This window comes from Carcharodon carcharias, chromosome 1 (genome assembly GCF_017639515.1).
Source record: "Carcharodon carcharias isolate sCarCar2 chromosome 1, sCarCar2.pri, whole genome shotgun sequence".
NCBI classification, from domain to species: domain Eukaryota; kingdom Metazoa; phylum Chordata; class Chondrichthyes; order Lamniformes; family Lamnidae; genus Carcharodon; species Carcharodon carcharias.
The window spans coordinates 107,334,834-107,352,516 of NC_054467.1; the positions used below are offsets into that span (position 1 = coordinate 107,334,834).

At 41.3% G+C, this 17,683-nt stretch overlaps 1 protein-coding gene across 1 annotated transcript; it reads left to right on the top strand.

Moving 5' to 3' along the window:
* Positions 1 to 1,122: 1,122 nt before the first annotated feature.
* Positions 1,123 to 17,393, top strand: ostc (oligosaccharyltransferase complex subunit). The gene is made up of 4 exons (XM_041189718.1): positions 1,123 to 1,322; positions 7,800 to 7,893; positions 8,663 to 8,860; positions 17,235 to 17,393. The coding sequence occupies exons 1-4, from the start codon at positions 1,184 to 1,186 to the stop codon at positions 17,251 to 17,253; spliced, it is 450 nt and encodes a 149-aa protein (XP_041045652.1). The 5' UTR covers positions 1,123 to 1,183; the 3' UTR covers positions 17,254 to 17,393.
* The last annotated feature ends 290 nt before the right edge of the window (positions 17,394 to 17,683 follow it).

The window sequence follows — 17,683 nt, forward strand, 5'->3', positions numbered from 1 at the left end:
CTACTCCTCAACCCCCACCTATGGCACCTCCCCATGCCCACGCAAAAGATGCAACACCTGCCCCTTCACTTCCTCTCTCCTCACCGTCCAAGAGCCCAAACACTCCTTTCAAGTGAAGCAGCATTTCACTTGCATTTCCCCCAACTTAGTCTACTGCATTCATTGCTCCCAATGCGGTCTCCTCTACATTGGAGAGACCAAACATAAACTGGGTGACCGCTCTGCAGAACACCTGCGGTCGGTCCACAAGAATGACCCAAACCTCCCTGTCACTTGCCATTTTAACACTCCACCCTGCTCTCTTGCCCACGTGTTCCAGAGAAGACCAACACAAACTGGAGGAACAGCACCTCATCTTCCGACTAGGCACTTTACAGCCTTCTGGACTGAATATTGAATTCAACAACTTTAGATCTTGATTTCCCTCCTCCATCCCTACACTCTTACTGTTTCTTCCCCCTTCCTTTTGTTTTTTCCAATAATTTATATAGATTTTTCTTTTCCCATCTATTTCCATTATTTTTAAATCTTTTATGCCCCCCCCACCCCCACTAGAGCTGTACCTTGAGTGCCCTACCATCTATTCTTAATTAGCACATTCGTTTAGATAATATCACCAACTTCAACACCTTTGTGTTCTTTTATCTGTGACATCTTTTGATTATCTGCTCCTATCACTGCTTGCTTGTCCCTACAACCACACCAAACTCCCCACCAACTTCTCTCCCCCCACCCAACCCACCCTCCCCACCTTAAACCAGCTTATATTTCACCCCTCTCCTTAGATTCACTCAGTTCTGTTGTAGGGTCATGAGGACTCGAAACGTCAACTCTTTTATTCTCCGCCGATGCTGCCAGACCTGCTGAGTTTTTCCAGGTAATTCTGTTTTTGTTTTGGTCTACACATTATCTGATTAGCAAATTAGACGATTCGAATTAACCCATTAACAACCCAATATCCCGCATAACACATCGCACTACAGTGCTATGAAATGTCGATAGCCAGTCTGACATCATAATTGCAACGTCCTCAACAGCACTAAGGGCAAGCCACGTGATCAGAAGCGATGAATTACGTAATTGTCAACCAGCGGAGGGCTCATGCGTGACGTGGGCTGCGCACCGGAAGTGACCGTCGGTGTTTCCGGGACACGTTGCGCTGTGGGGCGATTAGTGCCTGGACATGGAGACGGTGTTCGCGCTGCCGTTTGTGGTGCTCGAATGTCCCAATGTGAAGCTTAAGAAGCCAGGATGGCTGCATATGCCATCCGCCATGACTGTATACGCGCTTGTCATCATCTCCTACTTCCTAATCACCGGCGGTGAGTGACCTAGCAGCACCGCACAGGAAACCGTCCCCTGGAGTAATCCCCACAAACTCTCTGCAAAAACCTTGCCCATCCCATTGAACCATGGCTGTTTTCCCAAGTCTGTGAAGGGTTGACACCCCTGTGAGGATTGTTATAGAAATGCAAGTTGCTAAACTGATTCAGATTTATGCTGGTCCCTAAACTTTTTTGCCACTGGTGTTTATTTTAATTTAGTTTTTAAATGTAATCAGTCTCTTCTGTAGAATGTTGTATAAGTTATGTTGTAAACCTGACTTGACACTAGATATAATGCGGATTAACCCTTGAAGGTGGGAGTCTCACTTTGAGTTGATTGTCTTAATTCTGAATTTAGTGTAAAACTTCTAATACTCTTTCTTGAAAGATTGTTTCACTGGAAATTTGGATAATGGCCTTAATTTTTATGAATATTTAAATTTGATTAACTTACACTTATGACGCCTCAAAGCCCTTTAAGAGGAGTGAGTGGTGTAGTGGTAATGTTGCTGGACTAATAATTCAGAGACTCAGACTAACTACACATAAGAAATAGAAGCAGAAGTAGGCCATTCGACCCCTCGAGCCTGCTCTGCCATTCAATATCATGGCTGATCTGTGTTTTTATTATTCATGGGATGTGGGTCTCGCTGGCTAGGACACCATTTATTCTTCAATCCCTAATTATCCTTTTCAGAGGGCATTTAAGAGTAAACCACATTCCTGTGGGCCTAGAGCCACATATAGGCCAGACCAGTTAAGGACAACAGATTTCCTTCCCTAAAGGACATTGATGAATTCCACATTCCTATCTACTCCTGATAATGTTTGATTTCCTTGCTTAACAAGAATCTACCTACCCCTGCCTTAAAAATATTTAATGATCCTGCCTCCACCACCTTTTGAAGCGGTGTGTTCCAAAGTATCTCAACTGTCAAAATTTCTCATCTCTGCCCTAAAAGGGTGACCCCATAATTTTAAGTGTCCCTAGCTCTGGATTCACCCACAAGAGGAAACATCCTTTCCACGTTCATCTTGTCAAGTCTGTTCAGGATCTTTTATACTTCAATCATATCACCCCTCACTCTTCTAAACGCCAGTGGAATCAAGCTCAGTCTGTCCAACCTTTTCTCATAAGACAACATGCTCATTTCAGGTATCAATATAGTAAATCTCCAGATGCTGAAAATCTGAAATAAACACACAAAATACTGGAAAAACTTGAGTCTGGCAGCATCTGTGGAGAAAGAAACAGAGTTAACATTTGAGTCTGTATGACTCCTCAGAGCTAAAGAGAAGTAGAAATTTGATGGACCTGCTGAGTCTTTCCAGCATTTTCTGTTTTCATTAATGCTCTGGGGACATGGTTTCAAATCCTACCATGACAATTGGTGGGATTGAGAATCTCAGTAATGTTGACCATGAAACTATCATAGATTGTCATAAAAACCTATCTAATTCAGTAATGTCTTTTTAGGGAAGGAAATCTGCTGTCTTTACCTAGTCTGGCCTACATGTGACTCCAGACCTGCAGCAATGTGGTTGACTCTTAACTGCCCTCTGGAATGACCTAGCAAGCTCAGATCAAGAGCAATTAGGGATGAGCAACAAATGCTGCCCTTGCTAGCGGTGCCCACATCCCGTGAAAGAATGAAGAAAATAAAGGTTCTAACCCTTGTCAAGACTTAACCACAGATATAAGGAGGGGGTGGCATAGTAGTATTGTCATTGGACTGGTAATCCAGAGACCCAGGGTAATGTGAATCCTACCACGGCAGATGGTGGAATTTGAATTCAATAAATATCCAGAATTTTAAAAGGCTGTTGATGACCCTGAAACCATTGTTGATTGTCATAAAAACCCATCTGGTTCACTAATGTCCTTTAGGGAAGGAGCTCTGCTGTCCTTAACTGGTCTGGCCTACGTGTGACTCCAGACCCTCAGCAATATAGTTACTCTTAAAAATGCTCTCTCTGAACAAGGGCATTTAGGGATGGGCAATAACTGCTGGCCTAGCCAACAATGCCCAGATCCCACAAACAAATATAAAAAATTAAACTGCAGGTCCTGTGGGGGTTGATGAAACCAGTCTTCATGTCCCCTTAATGTCCTTTGGTTATGGGTTGGCCATTGATGTTTATATAAGAACAGGAGTAGGCCATTTAGCCCTTGAACCTGTTCTGCCATTTGGTGGGATGGTGGCAGATCTGTGACCTAAATCCATATGTCTTCCTTTGCTCCATATCCCTCGTTTCCTTTGATTGTCAGAAATCTATCAGTCTCAGATTTAAAATTAGCAATTGACTCAGCCAGTTTGCTATATGTGGAAGAGTTTTAAACTTCTATCACCCTTTATGTATAGAAGTTATTCTTAATTTGACTCCCGGGAGCCCTAACTTTTAGGTTACGAGCCTCTAGTCCTAAATTCTTCAATCATACTAAATAGGTTCTATCTACCCTATTTGTTTCCCCTTAATATCTTGAAAACTTAGATCAGCCCATCTGAATTTCCAGGGTTTACAACCCTAGTTTGTTTAATTTCTCCTTGTGATTTAACCTTTAGGAGTCCAGGTATCATTCTGTTAAATCTGCCCTGCACTCTTACCAAGGCTAATATATCCTTCCTAAGGCATGTTTCCGCAAGCTGCTCACTGTGCTGTAAGTGTGTTCTAACAAAGGCTTTGCCTAGCTGAATATGATTTTACCCACTTCTTCCTAATCCTCTGAATATAAATGCCAGCATTCTATTAGCCTTTATGATTTTTTCTGTACCTGTTTGACATTTTAATATTTAAACCTGAACCCCAAAGTTTATTTGGACAGGCACTATTTGTAGCTTTTTAGCATTTAGAAAGTACTCTGTTCTATCATTTTAGATTGAAAGTGCATGGCTTCATATTTACTTACATTGAAATCCATTTGCCACAGTTTTGTTCATTCACTTCACTTAATCCAGTTATATTTAATTTTTCTAGCTGCATTTCTCTTAATGCAATCTGTCATTGACAAATCTGTGTATGTGGCTCTATCATATCTAAGCTGTTAATAAAAATGAATAAAACAAAAACAGAAACAGAAATACCTGGAAAAACTCAGCAGGTCTGGCAGCATCGGCGGAGAAGAGCACAGTTGACGTTTCGAGTCCTCATGACCCTTCAACAATTCTCCGCTGATGCTGCCAGACCTGCTGAGTTTTTCCAGGTATTTGTTTGTTTTTGTTTTGGATTTCCAGCACCCGCAGTTTTTTGCTTTTAATAAAAATGAATGGTTATGGACCAAACACAGACTCCTGTTGGGCACAAGTCACATCCTGCCAGTTAGAGTACCTACCCATTTTATCATTCAGCCAATTTCCTAATCAATTAATAAGTTGTCTTCAATTCCTTGAGTTTCAACCTCAACTGTCTGAGAGACTTTATCAAGTGCCTCTGGAAGTCTATATAAATAACACTCACAGACATAATTACTGTTGGAACTATCATTGATATTTTCCTTAGAGAACAACCAAATGATGGTTGGGTGTAAATTAAGCAGCAGCCTGATCCTTAACTGAAGTTCATGTGCCAGCCTAGATAGTGAATTTTGGCAGCCTGTTGAACTTGAGGAAACAGTTACAGCTGAGCTGAATCTTGTCTGCCGGAAAGCAAACAGTAACTGATTTTCGTTTTTCCCTTTCCCAGCTCCAGGTGCTCGGCCTGTGAATCTGGCCCACACTTAACCCTGATCAGCTATCTCAACTATGGGAATTTAACCTGGGACATTTCTGGTCTGTTGGCCTAGATGCTAAATAGGGCAATGTCTTTACCATGAGTTATTGGAGGAGGTTTCTTTGTTAAAGCCCACCTGGTTCACTAATGTCCTTTAGGCAAGGAAATCTGCTTTCTTTAGATGATCTAGCCTATATGTGACACCAGACCCACGATAATGTGGTTGATTCTTAAATGCTCTCTGAACAAGGGCAATTAGGGCTGGGCAATAAATGCTGGCCTAGCCAGTGATGCCCACATAATAAAAAAAAACCTGCTTTGGTTCTGCATTTGAGATAAGGTCAGAAGTGGGGATGTTTGCTGATTGCGCAATGTTCACCATTTGCGACTCCTCCTCATACTGAAGCAGTCCATGTCCAAATGCAGCAAGACCTGGACAATATACAGGCTTGGGCTGACAAGTGGCAAGTAACGTTTGCGCCATACAAGTGCCAGGCATTGACCATCTCCAACAAGAGAGAATTTAACCATCACCCCATGGCATTCAATGAATGGCATTACCATTGCTGAATCCCCCACTATCAACATCTCGGGGTTACCATTGACCAGAAACTAAACTGGACTAGCCATATAAATACTGTGGCTACAAGAACAGGTTAGAGGATGGGAATTTTGCAGTGAGTAATTCACCTGCTGACTTTCCAAAGCCAGCCTGCCATCTACAAGTTACAAGTCAGAAATGTGATGGAATACTCTCCATTTGCCTGGATGAGTGTAGCTCCAACAATACTCAAGAAGCTTGACACTATGCAGGGCCAAGCAGCCTGCTTGATTGACACCTCTTCCACAAACATTCACTCTCTCCTCCACCAACAAACAGTAGCAGCAGTGTGCACCATCTACAAGATGCACTGCAGGAACTCACCAAGCCTCCTTAGGCAGCATCTTCCAAACCTACGACCACCTAGAAGGAAAAGGACAGCAGACACGTGGGAGCACCACTACCTGGAAGTTCCCCTCCAAACCACTCGCCGTCCTGACTTGGAACTATAGTGTTGTTTCTTCACTGTCACTGGGTCAAAATCCTGGAACTCTCTCCGAAACAGCAGTGTAGGTGTACCTGCACCACAGGGACTGCAGCGGTTAATGAAGGCAGCTCACCACTGTTAGAATCATATTTCTCAAGCCTGACTTTTACTTTTACAAAATAGAAGAACATGGCATGATCTAGATGCTAACCTGAGATCTTTTTTAAAAGGTCATAAGTTCACCTTATTTTAACTATCAACAGGCAGGCCTCCAGGAAATCATCTGACCTACATGGTGCTTGAGAAGGAGGAGTTTTTGTGTTGAATTGTAATGAGTGTTAATTAATGTAAAGCTGGGAGACAAAAAGGCAATCACATGGGAGAGGAAGAAACTTAAATTGTGAACCTGCATGTTTTGAAAGCAGTCTTGTTGAGGAACAAGCTGAGAAAGAAAGGCTACCTTGACTGGCTCCCTCTCTCTACCTTGCCTAAAATTGTGTGTGGCTATCAGCCTGTAGCCAGAGATCCCTCAGATGAGTGTAACTAGTCTGCATTTGGACCTGTAAAGCTAAGACCAGTAGTGAGAACTCCACGCATCCACCTTGACTAGCAGCCCGTCTGCACACGAGGGAACTCTAGGTCGACGGCGTTGAGATCCTGAGGACTTTATTTTTAACACCCATCCTGCATAGCCCATCTCTGCAGAGAAACTCTTTGTCTGTGTGTGCTGGGGGACTTCTTTAGGAAGAGTTAGATATACGTCCCGATTACAATTGTGTGTTAACCAGCACTTGTAACTTGTTAAAAGAAGTTTTGTTTTTAAATAAATTAATCATTGCATTTTTGAAAAAAGCCTGGTCAGTCTCTTCTGGGTGCCAGAGGTATAGGTACACAATCGGCCATTTCGGTGAGAAAATGAAATATTTAAGTTAATAGCATGGTCTGTGGAATAGTGGGGCTTGGTAATGTGCGCACTCCTCCCATCCTGGTCATAGCACCACCATCTTCTCAAAGGCAATAAGGGATGGGCAATAAATGGCCTAACCAGTGATACCCACATCCTGCAAATGAATTTTAAAAAGTTTTATAATTGGACTTGTAAACTGATTATATTTGAGATGTTGATGACTCAGCTGGTTAAAGCATTTGAGTAGTTAAACCATGCAGATCAGGAGGGTCCAGGGTTCAGTTCTTGACCTATGCTGGTTTTAGTTGATTTGGCATGGTTGGAGTTAGGGAAATAGCAAACAGTTTTGCACATCACAAAGGGAGCCTGCTTCTATGCTGGATGTGTGTCTACAAACTGTGAAGGTAAATAAGATCAAAGTAAAATACTGCAGATGCTGGAAATCTGAAACAAAAACAAAAATTGGTGGAAAAACTCATCTGACAGCATCTGTGGAGAGAAAGACAGTTAAAGTTTCAAGTCCTTATGACTCTTCAGAACTAAAGACCATGGTCAAAGAGCCTTCTGACGTGTTATATTTGCATCTTGTGATGTGCGAATGAAAAATTGCTGGCACTTGCAGAAGCACTGTGGTTGGGGTGGTGGGTGGTGAGGAGGCATTTCCACAACATGACATACCCTAGAGTACTGGGCTTGTGAAACATTTTATTTTCAGTTACAAGGAAAACGGTCCCTTTTTTCTCCCAATGTTGCTTTTGATTTTAAATGTATGAAAAGTGTATATCGAGTACTCTGCTGCTATATTTATAAAAACGTTTAATGCTTTATCAGGTATCATTTATGATGTCATTGTGGAGCCTCCAAGTGTGGGATCAATGACAGATGAACATGGCCACCAGAGGCCTGTCGCCTTCTTGGCATACAGGTATGCTTGGGATGACACTGCAGCCTTTTTGCTTTTTGTTCTTTCTGGTTTCCTCCCTTTTCTCCTCTGAAGACTTTGAATAATTGCTTGACTGTGGGTTCCTAATGCCTGTTACCTAAGTGGACCATTATGGATTAATATACATTCTATGATCCTATAATATGTACTTTTGGCCTTGGGTGTCAGCAATTTATTTCAGATTGTCATCAAAATTTATCTGTATTCTGTTCTTGCCTGTTGGCTGCACATACATCCCATCTTGCAGGGCTGTGTTTTTTTTTTCTTCTAAGCCAAGGGCACAGAGGCCAGCAGTGCCCAGGGATTGAATTTGGCTCCCTTCTTTTAATTTGTATGCGAGGGCATCGATGGATAAGCTCTATGGGTCAGTGAAGAAGGACCCTGCTGTAAAATCAGAATGCAGCTGGTGCATTTTCACCTCCTCACACCCCCCATATTTAGCTAGTTTTCCACATTTCCCCTAGCCTCCTGGTTATTTTATTATTTTAGTATGGGGCTGTTATGCCTGTTGTAGTGCAGGACATGCACTGATTTGTTATTGGGAAAAATTAACCATTTTTGTGATTTGCTATCAAAGATCATCAAAATTGGGATCACGTGCGTATGATGCTTTACACAATAAATAAATCTTTTATCTGCAAATCCTTTTAAGAGTTGCACCCGTGCTTGTGGTGATTTGTTCCCATACTTTCCTTCTCTTGGAGCCACAGTAGATTGGAGCTGATGATGTTTCTTCTTTTCGCTTTTTCAGAGTGAATGGACAGTACATTATGGAAGGTCTCGCTTCTAGTTTTCTGTTTACAATGGGAGGACTAGGGTTCATAATCTTGGATCGTTCAAATGCCCCCAACATTCCAAAACTGAATAGATTCCTGCTTTTGTTCATTGGTTTCGTCAGTGTCCTGTTGAGCTTCTTCATGGCCAGAGTCTTCATGAGAATGAAACTGCCGTAAGTAGTAGACTTCCAACTTGTACCAAATACTGGTCTAGTAGTCTGTTTACTTTGAATAATGCATGTTGCTGTTTATCCTTTGTCTGAATGCATTTTAATCTTTCTGGTTTAGAACTTGAACATGTTCAAGGAAAATTAGCCAAATAAGTTTGTATAAAAGGGGTCAACACAAATTGGTTATATGTAATGTATTTCTGGGAAGCAAATCTTGAGTAATTCCACCGATTGTAGTATGGAGTTGTATATGGCAGACATCGATTAGAAGTTCTTATTCTCATACCTTCCCATGGACCAGGCAAATTCTAGTTTTCTACCCGGGGTGATTTGTAGGATCCGACCTAACTATTAAACTAGAGAGAACTAACTAATTTCGATTTTGCTCCTGGCTTTCAGGAGGGGTTCCCAAGCAGTTAATAAAGAGGGGCAAGATGTCCTTTTCCATTAAGAGAATCATTCTCTAGGCACTGCTTTGGAAGATAAACCCACTTCACCTAGGTACCCTTCTCCCCAGTGCCTTGCAGTAGTTGCCACTTAGCAAAAGAATTAAAAGAACCAAATCTTTGACTTCACTAGCCTCTAATGGCTACTGTGGTCTTCAGGAACATTGCCTCAACCACACAAAAGAATAATGCCACATTCAAGGCTTCTAGCATCAGTCTGCCCCACGAATTCAATAAGAATATTTGCCTTTTGAGAAGTCAGTGTAGAGAAAATGAGGGATGGGCCAACAGAGTCCCCTTTCCTCTCCAGTCAAAACTTTGAAGCACCTAGGATTTTGGTGGAGTTACTGTTAGCTGTCTCCATTTGTAGTATGTGCTCTATCTAGAGATTGAAGAGGTACAGATGTTTGGATAGGTGTTGTTAGGCCAAGATGAAGACCAAATCTAGGCTCCAATTGGGGGCAAAAATTGACTATCGTCCCCACAATAGATAATTAGAGCATACTTAAGTAATTAATTGTGGGGGGTATTGTCAGTTCTGTATCTTCATATGGTGGATAATTGGATCCAGCATAATGTTCCCTTTAAATTGTGTGGGTGCCTGGTCATGCAGCAGTTGTGAATATGCCATACAGGAATGAACAAGCCATGTACAAGCAATGCTTCTTTAAGATGCGCATCCGCACACCAATCTTAAAAGGGCCGTGCCATGCAACAAACTGATCGCACGCAGCAAGCAAAAGTTAGAGGGAACATTGGGTCCAGTATTCCAGCTTTTTTGTCTCTTTGTTCCCCTATTTAGATTGGATATTATATTGAGTCCCTACTGTGAGCGGGAGGTAGCGGGCAAGTATGGTGGGGGAAACTTCGTGTGATCTTTGCTTTGTCTTCATTTTATCTTGTATCCTGAGATCTTGCACTTCCCCGCCCCGCTCTCTTTGCTTCTCCTCCTTCCCAAAAAGCTCATAACCGGGCAAGTTGGGGCAGTGGTAATGGCTCCAGTGAAAATATTTACATATTTTACTGTGTTTGTTAAGATATACTTTAGATGTCTGGATGAATCTGTGAACTGTTCTAGGTCAAGGAGGAGAAGGAGCAGCTCTGCTCAGTACCTTGTTTCAGCAAGAACTAGTGATATAGTTACAATTGTTGAGGGGTTAATGAATAAAGACCTGTTAACAAATGATGACTGGAGACCAATTTCCAGAGTATATGGAGCAAATATTTTCATCCACTTGGTAAAAGGCAGTTTAAGTCGCCAGGATGTGGCAGCCTGTTGAGATCCAAGCCTTGGGCCAGCAGAAGTGGTTGACAAACCTGTGTTTCACACCACACCCGAGAGTTGAGTACACCAGATGTACAGCAAGCATATTAGACATTTGACTAAAATTTTAGGCTTAAGTAGTAACAAGTTTTTTAAACTTTCCAAACTTCAAGGCTAAGTAGATTCAAGTAGGAGAAACTAGGAACTGAGAAATATAACAGCAAATATGACTCAGATGCATGGGACTTGCATGCAAATTTTCAAGGGTTTGAGGCTACAGATGGCCTAAGGGCAGTAGTTTGTAAGCCCCTGCCTCAGGGCTTTGCCATCATGTTGACTTTGTAAATATTCTGCTAACTGGCCTCCCTATCTTATCATTCATTACCTTCAGCTTGCCCTAAATGTTGTAAACTTTATCCTCATCTGCACTCCTATAACCCCCTTCTCTCCAAACCAAAGCAGGTTCTTGGTGCCCCAGTGAATTGATTTGAAAATGTTGCTATTCATTTTTAGATCCTTCTATGGCATGCTTTGCCCTGCTTAATGACATCCCTACACATCATTTCCAGCTCTCAAATATTTGCTGCCTTTATCCCATTGGTGGTTTATTTAGCTACAATGCTCCAGCTCTGTGGGACACTCTACCTATTTCTCTCCATTTTATATTTTGTTCAGCTCTTCTTTCAGAACCTCATTAAACTTTTGATAATATCTTGCTCCTGTGTCTTAACTGTTTTTTGTTCCCTTTTGCCCTCTTGCTCGGCATCTACTATTTTATCCATATGCACAATGATTTGAGGGATCTTTCTATATGTTAAAAGTGCCTTAGAAACAGGAGAAATTGCTGATGTACTTGAAATAATTCCTTGCACTGAGGTTCTGGAAGATGATGCTCTCTTGGAGATATTGCAGATGTTGTGTTGGCTATTTACATTTGTCATTTGGTCCAATTTCACTTTTTATATCAGTTCAGCAGGAAATGTCCTGTTTTATATTTAAAAAAAAACATTCTTTGCTAATGAGACTTGATGTGAAAGCATTTAAATTAGTTATGCATCTTAAATGATTTCCATTTCCAACTCAAGGTGAATGTTAAGACAAAATAAATATCATATAATCAGGAAGTCTTTGTGCAACAACTGCCTTTCACCAGTTTTAAAACAATCTCAGCCATTGAGAAACTTGTAGGCTTTAGGATAGTCATAGGGTATTTTTCTTTCAATCAGTCAAATATTCACTTGAGAATAAGATGGTTGAAAACTGGGTGACACAATAGGATAGCTCCATTGGATCACGGTTCAAAGCTATGACATATTAATTAATTGAAAGTGTCCTAGATAAAGCAAGCTTGGACAGCCGTAGTACAGTCCCCAATGTAGTACTGATCTTCAGTGCATTTTTGGTCTCCACATTTAAGAAATGATATACTTGCATTGGAGGCAATGCAGTGAACGTACACTAGATTGGTCCTTGGGATGAGAGGTTTGTCCTATGATGAGAGGCTGAGTAAATTGGATTTATATTATCTGGAATCGAGAAGAATGAGAGGTGACTTCATTGAAACCAACAAAATTCTGAAGGGGCTTGATAAGGTGAACGCTTAAATTGTTTCCTCTGGTCAGGGAATCTAAAACACGGGTTTGCAGTCTCTGGATAAGGGGCCAATCATTTAGGACTGAGATTAGGAGAACTTACTTCACTCAAAGGGCTGTGAATTTTTGGAATTCCCTACCCCAGAGGTTTGTGGATGCCCCATCGTTGAATATATTTATGGCTGGGATAGACAGATCTTTGGACTCTTGGTATTAAGAGATATGGGGAGCGGGCAGGAAAATGGAGATGAAACCAAAGATCAGCCATGGTCATGTTAAATGGCAGTGCAATCTTGATGGGCCAAATGGTCTACTCTCCCTCTTTGTTGTGTTGTGTTCAATTAGCTTGGCTGCAAGGTACAAACGTGCCCACAATTATTACTAATTTGGCAGACTCACTTTAAGTAAATAAGTTGTCCAGAATTGGAAAGTTCTTGAGCCCATATGTTAACCAACTAAATTCCTTCAATTTTATTTTTCAGCATAATTGATATGGTTGTACATATGTTTTATTGTGAGTGGGCAGAGGCTGGTGATGTGGGAAACTGCCACTTTCTCTTTGCAAAAATTTGGTCCAATTGTAATATTTGAATGTACCAAATGCTGCTTCCTCATAGTCATTATCATTCACAGCACAGAAGAGGCCATTTGGCCTATCAAATCATGCCAGCTCCTCTCTCAGCAGTGTAATCAGGCCCATTTTCCTGCTTGATCCCCATAGCCCAGCAAGTTTATCAAGTGTCCATCCAATTTCTTTTTGATATCACTGATCTCTCTTTCCACTGCCCTTGGACAGCAATTTCCAGGTTATTAAAAAAAAAACCTTTACATTCCCCCTGCATTTCTTGTCAAACATCTTAAATCTATGTCCCCTGGTCCTTGTATCATCAGCTAATGGGAGTAGTTTTTCCTCGTCTACCTTATCCAAGCCTTTCGTAATCTTTCGGAATCTATCAATTCACCTCTCAATCTTCTATGCTACAAAGAGACAACCCCAGCCTTCCCTACCTAACTTTGTAATAAAAACCTCCCACACCTGGATCCATTCTGGTAAATCTCCCCTGCACCCTTTTGAGGGCCTTTATGGCTTTTCTAAAGCATGGTGATCAGAAATGGACACAATACTCTACTTAGGCCTAACAAGAGCTTTACAAAGGCTCAGCGTGACTTCCCCCCCCTCCACATTTTTGTACTCAGTGCCTCTATTTATGAAACCCAAGGTCCCATATGCTTTGCTCACCACTCTCTCACCATGTCTTGTCACCTTCAGAGGTCAATGCACATGCATCCATAGGTCCATCTGTTCCTGCACTCTTTAGAATTGTGCCATTAAATCTATATTGTCTCCCCATCTCTTCTGCCAAAATGCATCTGCTCACTTCTCTATTAAATTCCACTTACCTGCCCATTCTGCTAGCCTATCTGTGTCTTGTTGCTGGCAGTTCGTAGCATTGTCACTGTTTGCCATTCCTCCAACATTATCTTCGGCACATTTTGAAGTTTTCCTTCATATTCCAAGTTCAAAGTTATTTATCGCAAAAAAAAAAGTAGTCCTATCACTGACCGATGGGAAACGCTACAGTCTGACAACTTCTAGTCTGAAACAACCATCTACTACGACTCTCTGCTTTCTGCCCTTAAGCTAATTTTATGTTGACCTTCCTATTTCTTAAACCTCAGTTTTACTAACCAGCCTTTTATGTGGTCCTTAGCCAAACCTTTTTCAAAATCAATAAAGACAACATATGTTGCATTCCCTTCATCAACCTTCCCTGTTACTTCATCAAAAAATGCAGTTAGATCAATCAAGCACGATCTGCCTATTACAAATCTGTGCTCACTCTCCTTAATTAACCTCAAACCTGTCCGAGTGCCTGTCGAATTTTATTTCTCTTATCCATCACTGATGTTAAAATAACTGGCCTTTAGTTGCCAAAACTGTCCGAAGACCCTTTCTTGAATTAGGGTGTCACATTTTCCTCTCTCCAATCCTCTGGCATTTCCCCCATATCTAGGGATGAATGAAAGATAAGGCAAGCCCTTCTGCTATCTCCACCCCAACTTCCTTAAGCAACCTGGAATGCAAGCCATCCAGGCCAGGTGATTTATCTACCTTAAATATCACCAGCCTTTCCAATGCCACCTCCCATTTTCATACTATCCATTGCCTCCACTATTTCCACATATATTTTGTCAGATTCCTTTTCCTAAGTAAGCATTGATACAAAGAAGTCATTAAATATTCCTGCCGTGCCCTGCGCCTGTAAACATATTTATCCCCTCAGTCCCTAATAGGATCCATTCTAGCTCTTACTATCTACTTACTATTTGCATGATAGTAGAAGATTTTTGGGTTTCTTTTTATGTTGACTGCCATTGTATTCTCATACTCTCTTTGCCAGCCTTATTTTCCTCTTCATCTCCCCTCTCAGCTTATTGTATTTGACCTGACCTCACTTGAAGAATTCGCCTGGCATGCATCATATACACCGTTTCATCATTATCTGTATCTTCCTTGTCATCCAAAGGAGCCCTGTTTTTTTTTTTTTTGTTCCCCTGCCTTTTTCCCTTGTTGGAATGAACCTAGCCTGTACCTGAAGCATCTCTTCCTTAAAGGTCATCCATTGACGTGTTATGGTTTTTCCTTTCAGTCTCTGGTTCTATTTTACCCTGGCTAGATCTCTTCTCATCGCATTGAAATTACCCTCTTCCAATAGTTCTATATTAGATTGTGCCTTGCTCTTTTCGATTACTAATCCAAAGCTTATGATGCAATAAAAACATGACATAAGAAATAGGAGCAGAGGTAGGACATTCGGCCCCTCCAGCCTGCCCTGCCATTCAATAAGATCATGGCTGATCTGCCCCAGGCCTCAAGTCTCTTTTCATGCCAGCACCTCATAGCCCTCAACTCCCCGATATTTCAAAAATCTATCTACCTTCTCTTTAAATAGTTTCAGTGATGTAGCCTCCACAAGTCTCTGGGGCAGACAATTCCAGATATTCACTACCCTCTGAGAGAAGAAATTCCTTTGCATCTCAGTTTTAAATGAGTGCCCCCTCATTCTGTAACTATGCCCCCTAGTTTGAGATTCCCCCACTAGTGGAAACATCTTCTCAATATCTACCCTGGCAAGCCCCCTCAGAATCTTGAACGTTTTAATAAGATCACCATTCATTCTTCTAAACTCTAATGAATAAAGGCCTAACCTATTTAGCTGTTCTTGATAAGTCAAACCCTTCATCCCAGGAATCAGCCTAGTGAATCTCTTTTGAACTGTCTCCAATGCCAGCATATCCTTTCCTAAATACGGGGACCAAAACTGTACACAGTACACCAGGTGCAGCCTCGTCAATACCTTGTACAGTTGTAACAAGACTTCCCTAATTTTAAACTCCAACACTCTAGCAAAATAGGCCAAAATTCCATTTGCTGCCTTAATTACTTGCTGCACCTGTATGCTAACTTTTTGTGAGCCCCTACCTTGTGCAATAACCTTTAATGTGGCACCTTATCAAATGCCTTCTGGAAATCCAAATACATTACATTTACCGCTTCTCCTTTATCAACTCTACTTGTTATATCCTCAAATGTTCACTCCTACCCAAATGTTTGCCCACAGACGCTTGGCCCACCTCATTTCCCAGCGCCAGATCCAGCAATGTCTTTTCTAGTTGGGCTGAACACACTAATCAAGGAAGTTCTCCTGAACACATTTCAGGGATTCCTCTACTTCTTACCCTTAATCTAATATTCTCCCATTCAATATTTGGGTAATGGAATGACCCCCAGATTCTTCTCTTTCTGACTATTTGGACATATAGAATGCCCCAATAGTATGATCTTACCACTTTTTGCTTTTCACCTCTAATCAACTGGACAGTGTCCTTGCCACTCAGGGGCATCCCTCTTTCCAACACAACAATGGGTTCCCTAATCAGTACTGTCACCCCACCTCCCTGTTTTCCTTGGCAATCTTTTTTTAACACTTTTTATATTCTTTTGTATTAAGCACCCGATCCTCACATTTTTAAGTCACGTTTCTCGTGTTGCCATTACATCATATTCTTACACTGCTATTTGTGCTTGTAGCTCACCAACCTTATTCACTACACTGTGTATTCACGTATGTACATTGTAACATTGCCTTTGGTCCCAGTCCTGTTGAGGTGCAAACCATCCCTTTTGAATAGGTGTCTTCTGTTCCAAAACTGATCCTAATGTCCCAAGAATTTGAACCCCTCCATCCTGCATCATGCTTATACCCCTCAATGCTTATATCTTTAATTCACTTAAGCATTATAGTAATCCTGATTTGAATATTTTTAAGTTGTCAATTCTTAATTTGACCGAATACCCTAGTTTAGAGAGAGTAAAGAGAAAATTACTCACCGACTGATCACTGACTTGTTTTCCTGTTGCGTCACACTTTGATTTTTTTTAGAATGCAGTCGATCAGCTATAAACCCGCACACTGTCTCGCACTGGCTCAAAGGGCCGAGTGGCCTACCCCTGCTCCTAGCTCATGTTCGTATGTACTGCTCACCCTCAGACTCACCCTAATATCCTTTCGCCACTCTCTCACTGCTCCGTCTTGGATTCCCTCTTTTATCTTCTCATTGATCTCGCACTGCTCCCTCATTGACTTGCTCTAATATCCTCTCGCTGCTCTCGTGCTGCTCCCTCTAATATCCCCTCGCTGCTCTTGCACTGCTCCCTCTCAGATTTGCCCTGATATCCTCTTGCTGCTCTCGCACTACCCTGTCTCAACTTGCTCTTTTATCTTCACGCCACTCTTGCACTGCTTCATTTCAGACTCTCTCTTATCCTCTCGCCAGTTTGTGAATGAGAAAAAATAACCTGTCAGTGAGAAAAGTTCCGAGTGTCTGAAGGTAATTTTTGTGCAATGGAAACTGATAATTGTCCCATAATGAAACATGAACATTTGCAATATCTCAATTAATGTTAATCCACACAAGGAATGAAAACTTGAGCCCATTTGCCTTGGAAAGGGAATGGATGATATTGCTGTGATATCATAAATGTTTTTTTAAAGATCTGAATTTTTTTTCAGGGGTTACTTGATGGGTTAAAGTCAATTTGGGAGTGCCAAGGCCAGAATTTCCATGTGGAGGAGACCAACCTGAAACTGTAAAAAGTGCTATGCTGTAATTTGAAGGTGAATGAGAATTTGTAAAGAACATAAATAAATTTTTACAATACTTGTGTTAAATATATTGGTGTAACTTTATTACCTACCACAACCTGTTTCAATTCAAAGGTAACTACCAACTCATCAATATCTTAAGTATTTGAAGAGTTGGGTGGGGGTTCGGATAAAAGTCTGCTCGTCCAACTTATGGTTTTGCGCTTGTCATTTATATTACACCTTCCGCAATCTCTGGATGCTCCAAACTACTTACAGCCAATTAGTCACTTTTGAAGTGTAATCACTGTTGTAATGTAGGAAATGTGATAGCTAATTTGTGGATAGCAAAGTGCCACAAACAGCAATGAGATAAT

Excerpts from the sequence above, each read along its gene's own strand:
- ostc (XM_041189718.1), top strand. The coding sequence starts at position 1,184 with ATGGAGACGGTGTTCGCGCTGCCGTTTGTGGTGCTCGAATGTCCCAAT. Across the intron at positions 1,323-7,799 it reads CTACTTCCTAATCACCGGCG|GTATCATTTATGATGTCATT; the intron begins GTGAGTGACCTA and ends ATGCTTTATCAG. Across the intron at positions 7,894-8,662 it reads GTCGCCTTCTTGGCATACAG|AGTGAATGGACAGTACATTA; the intron begins GTATGCTTGGGA and ends TCGCTTTTTCAG.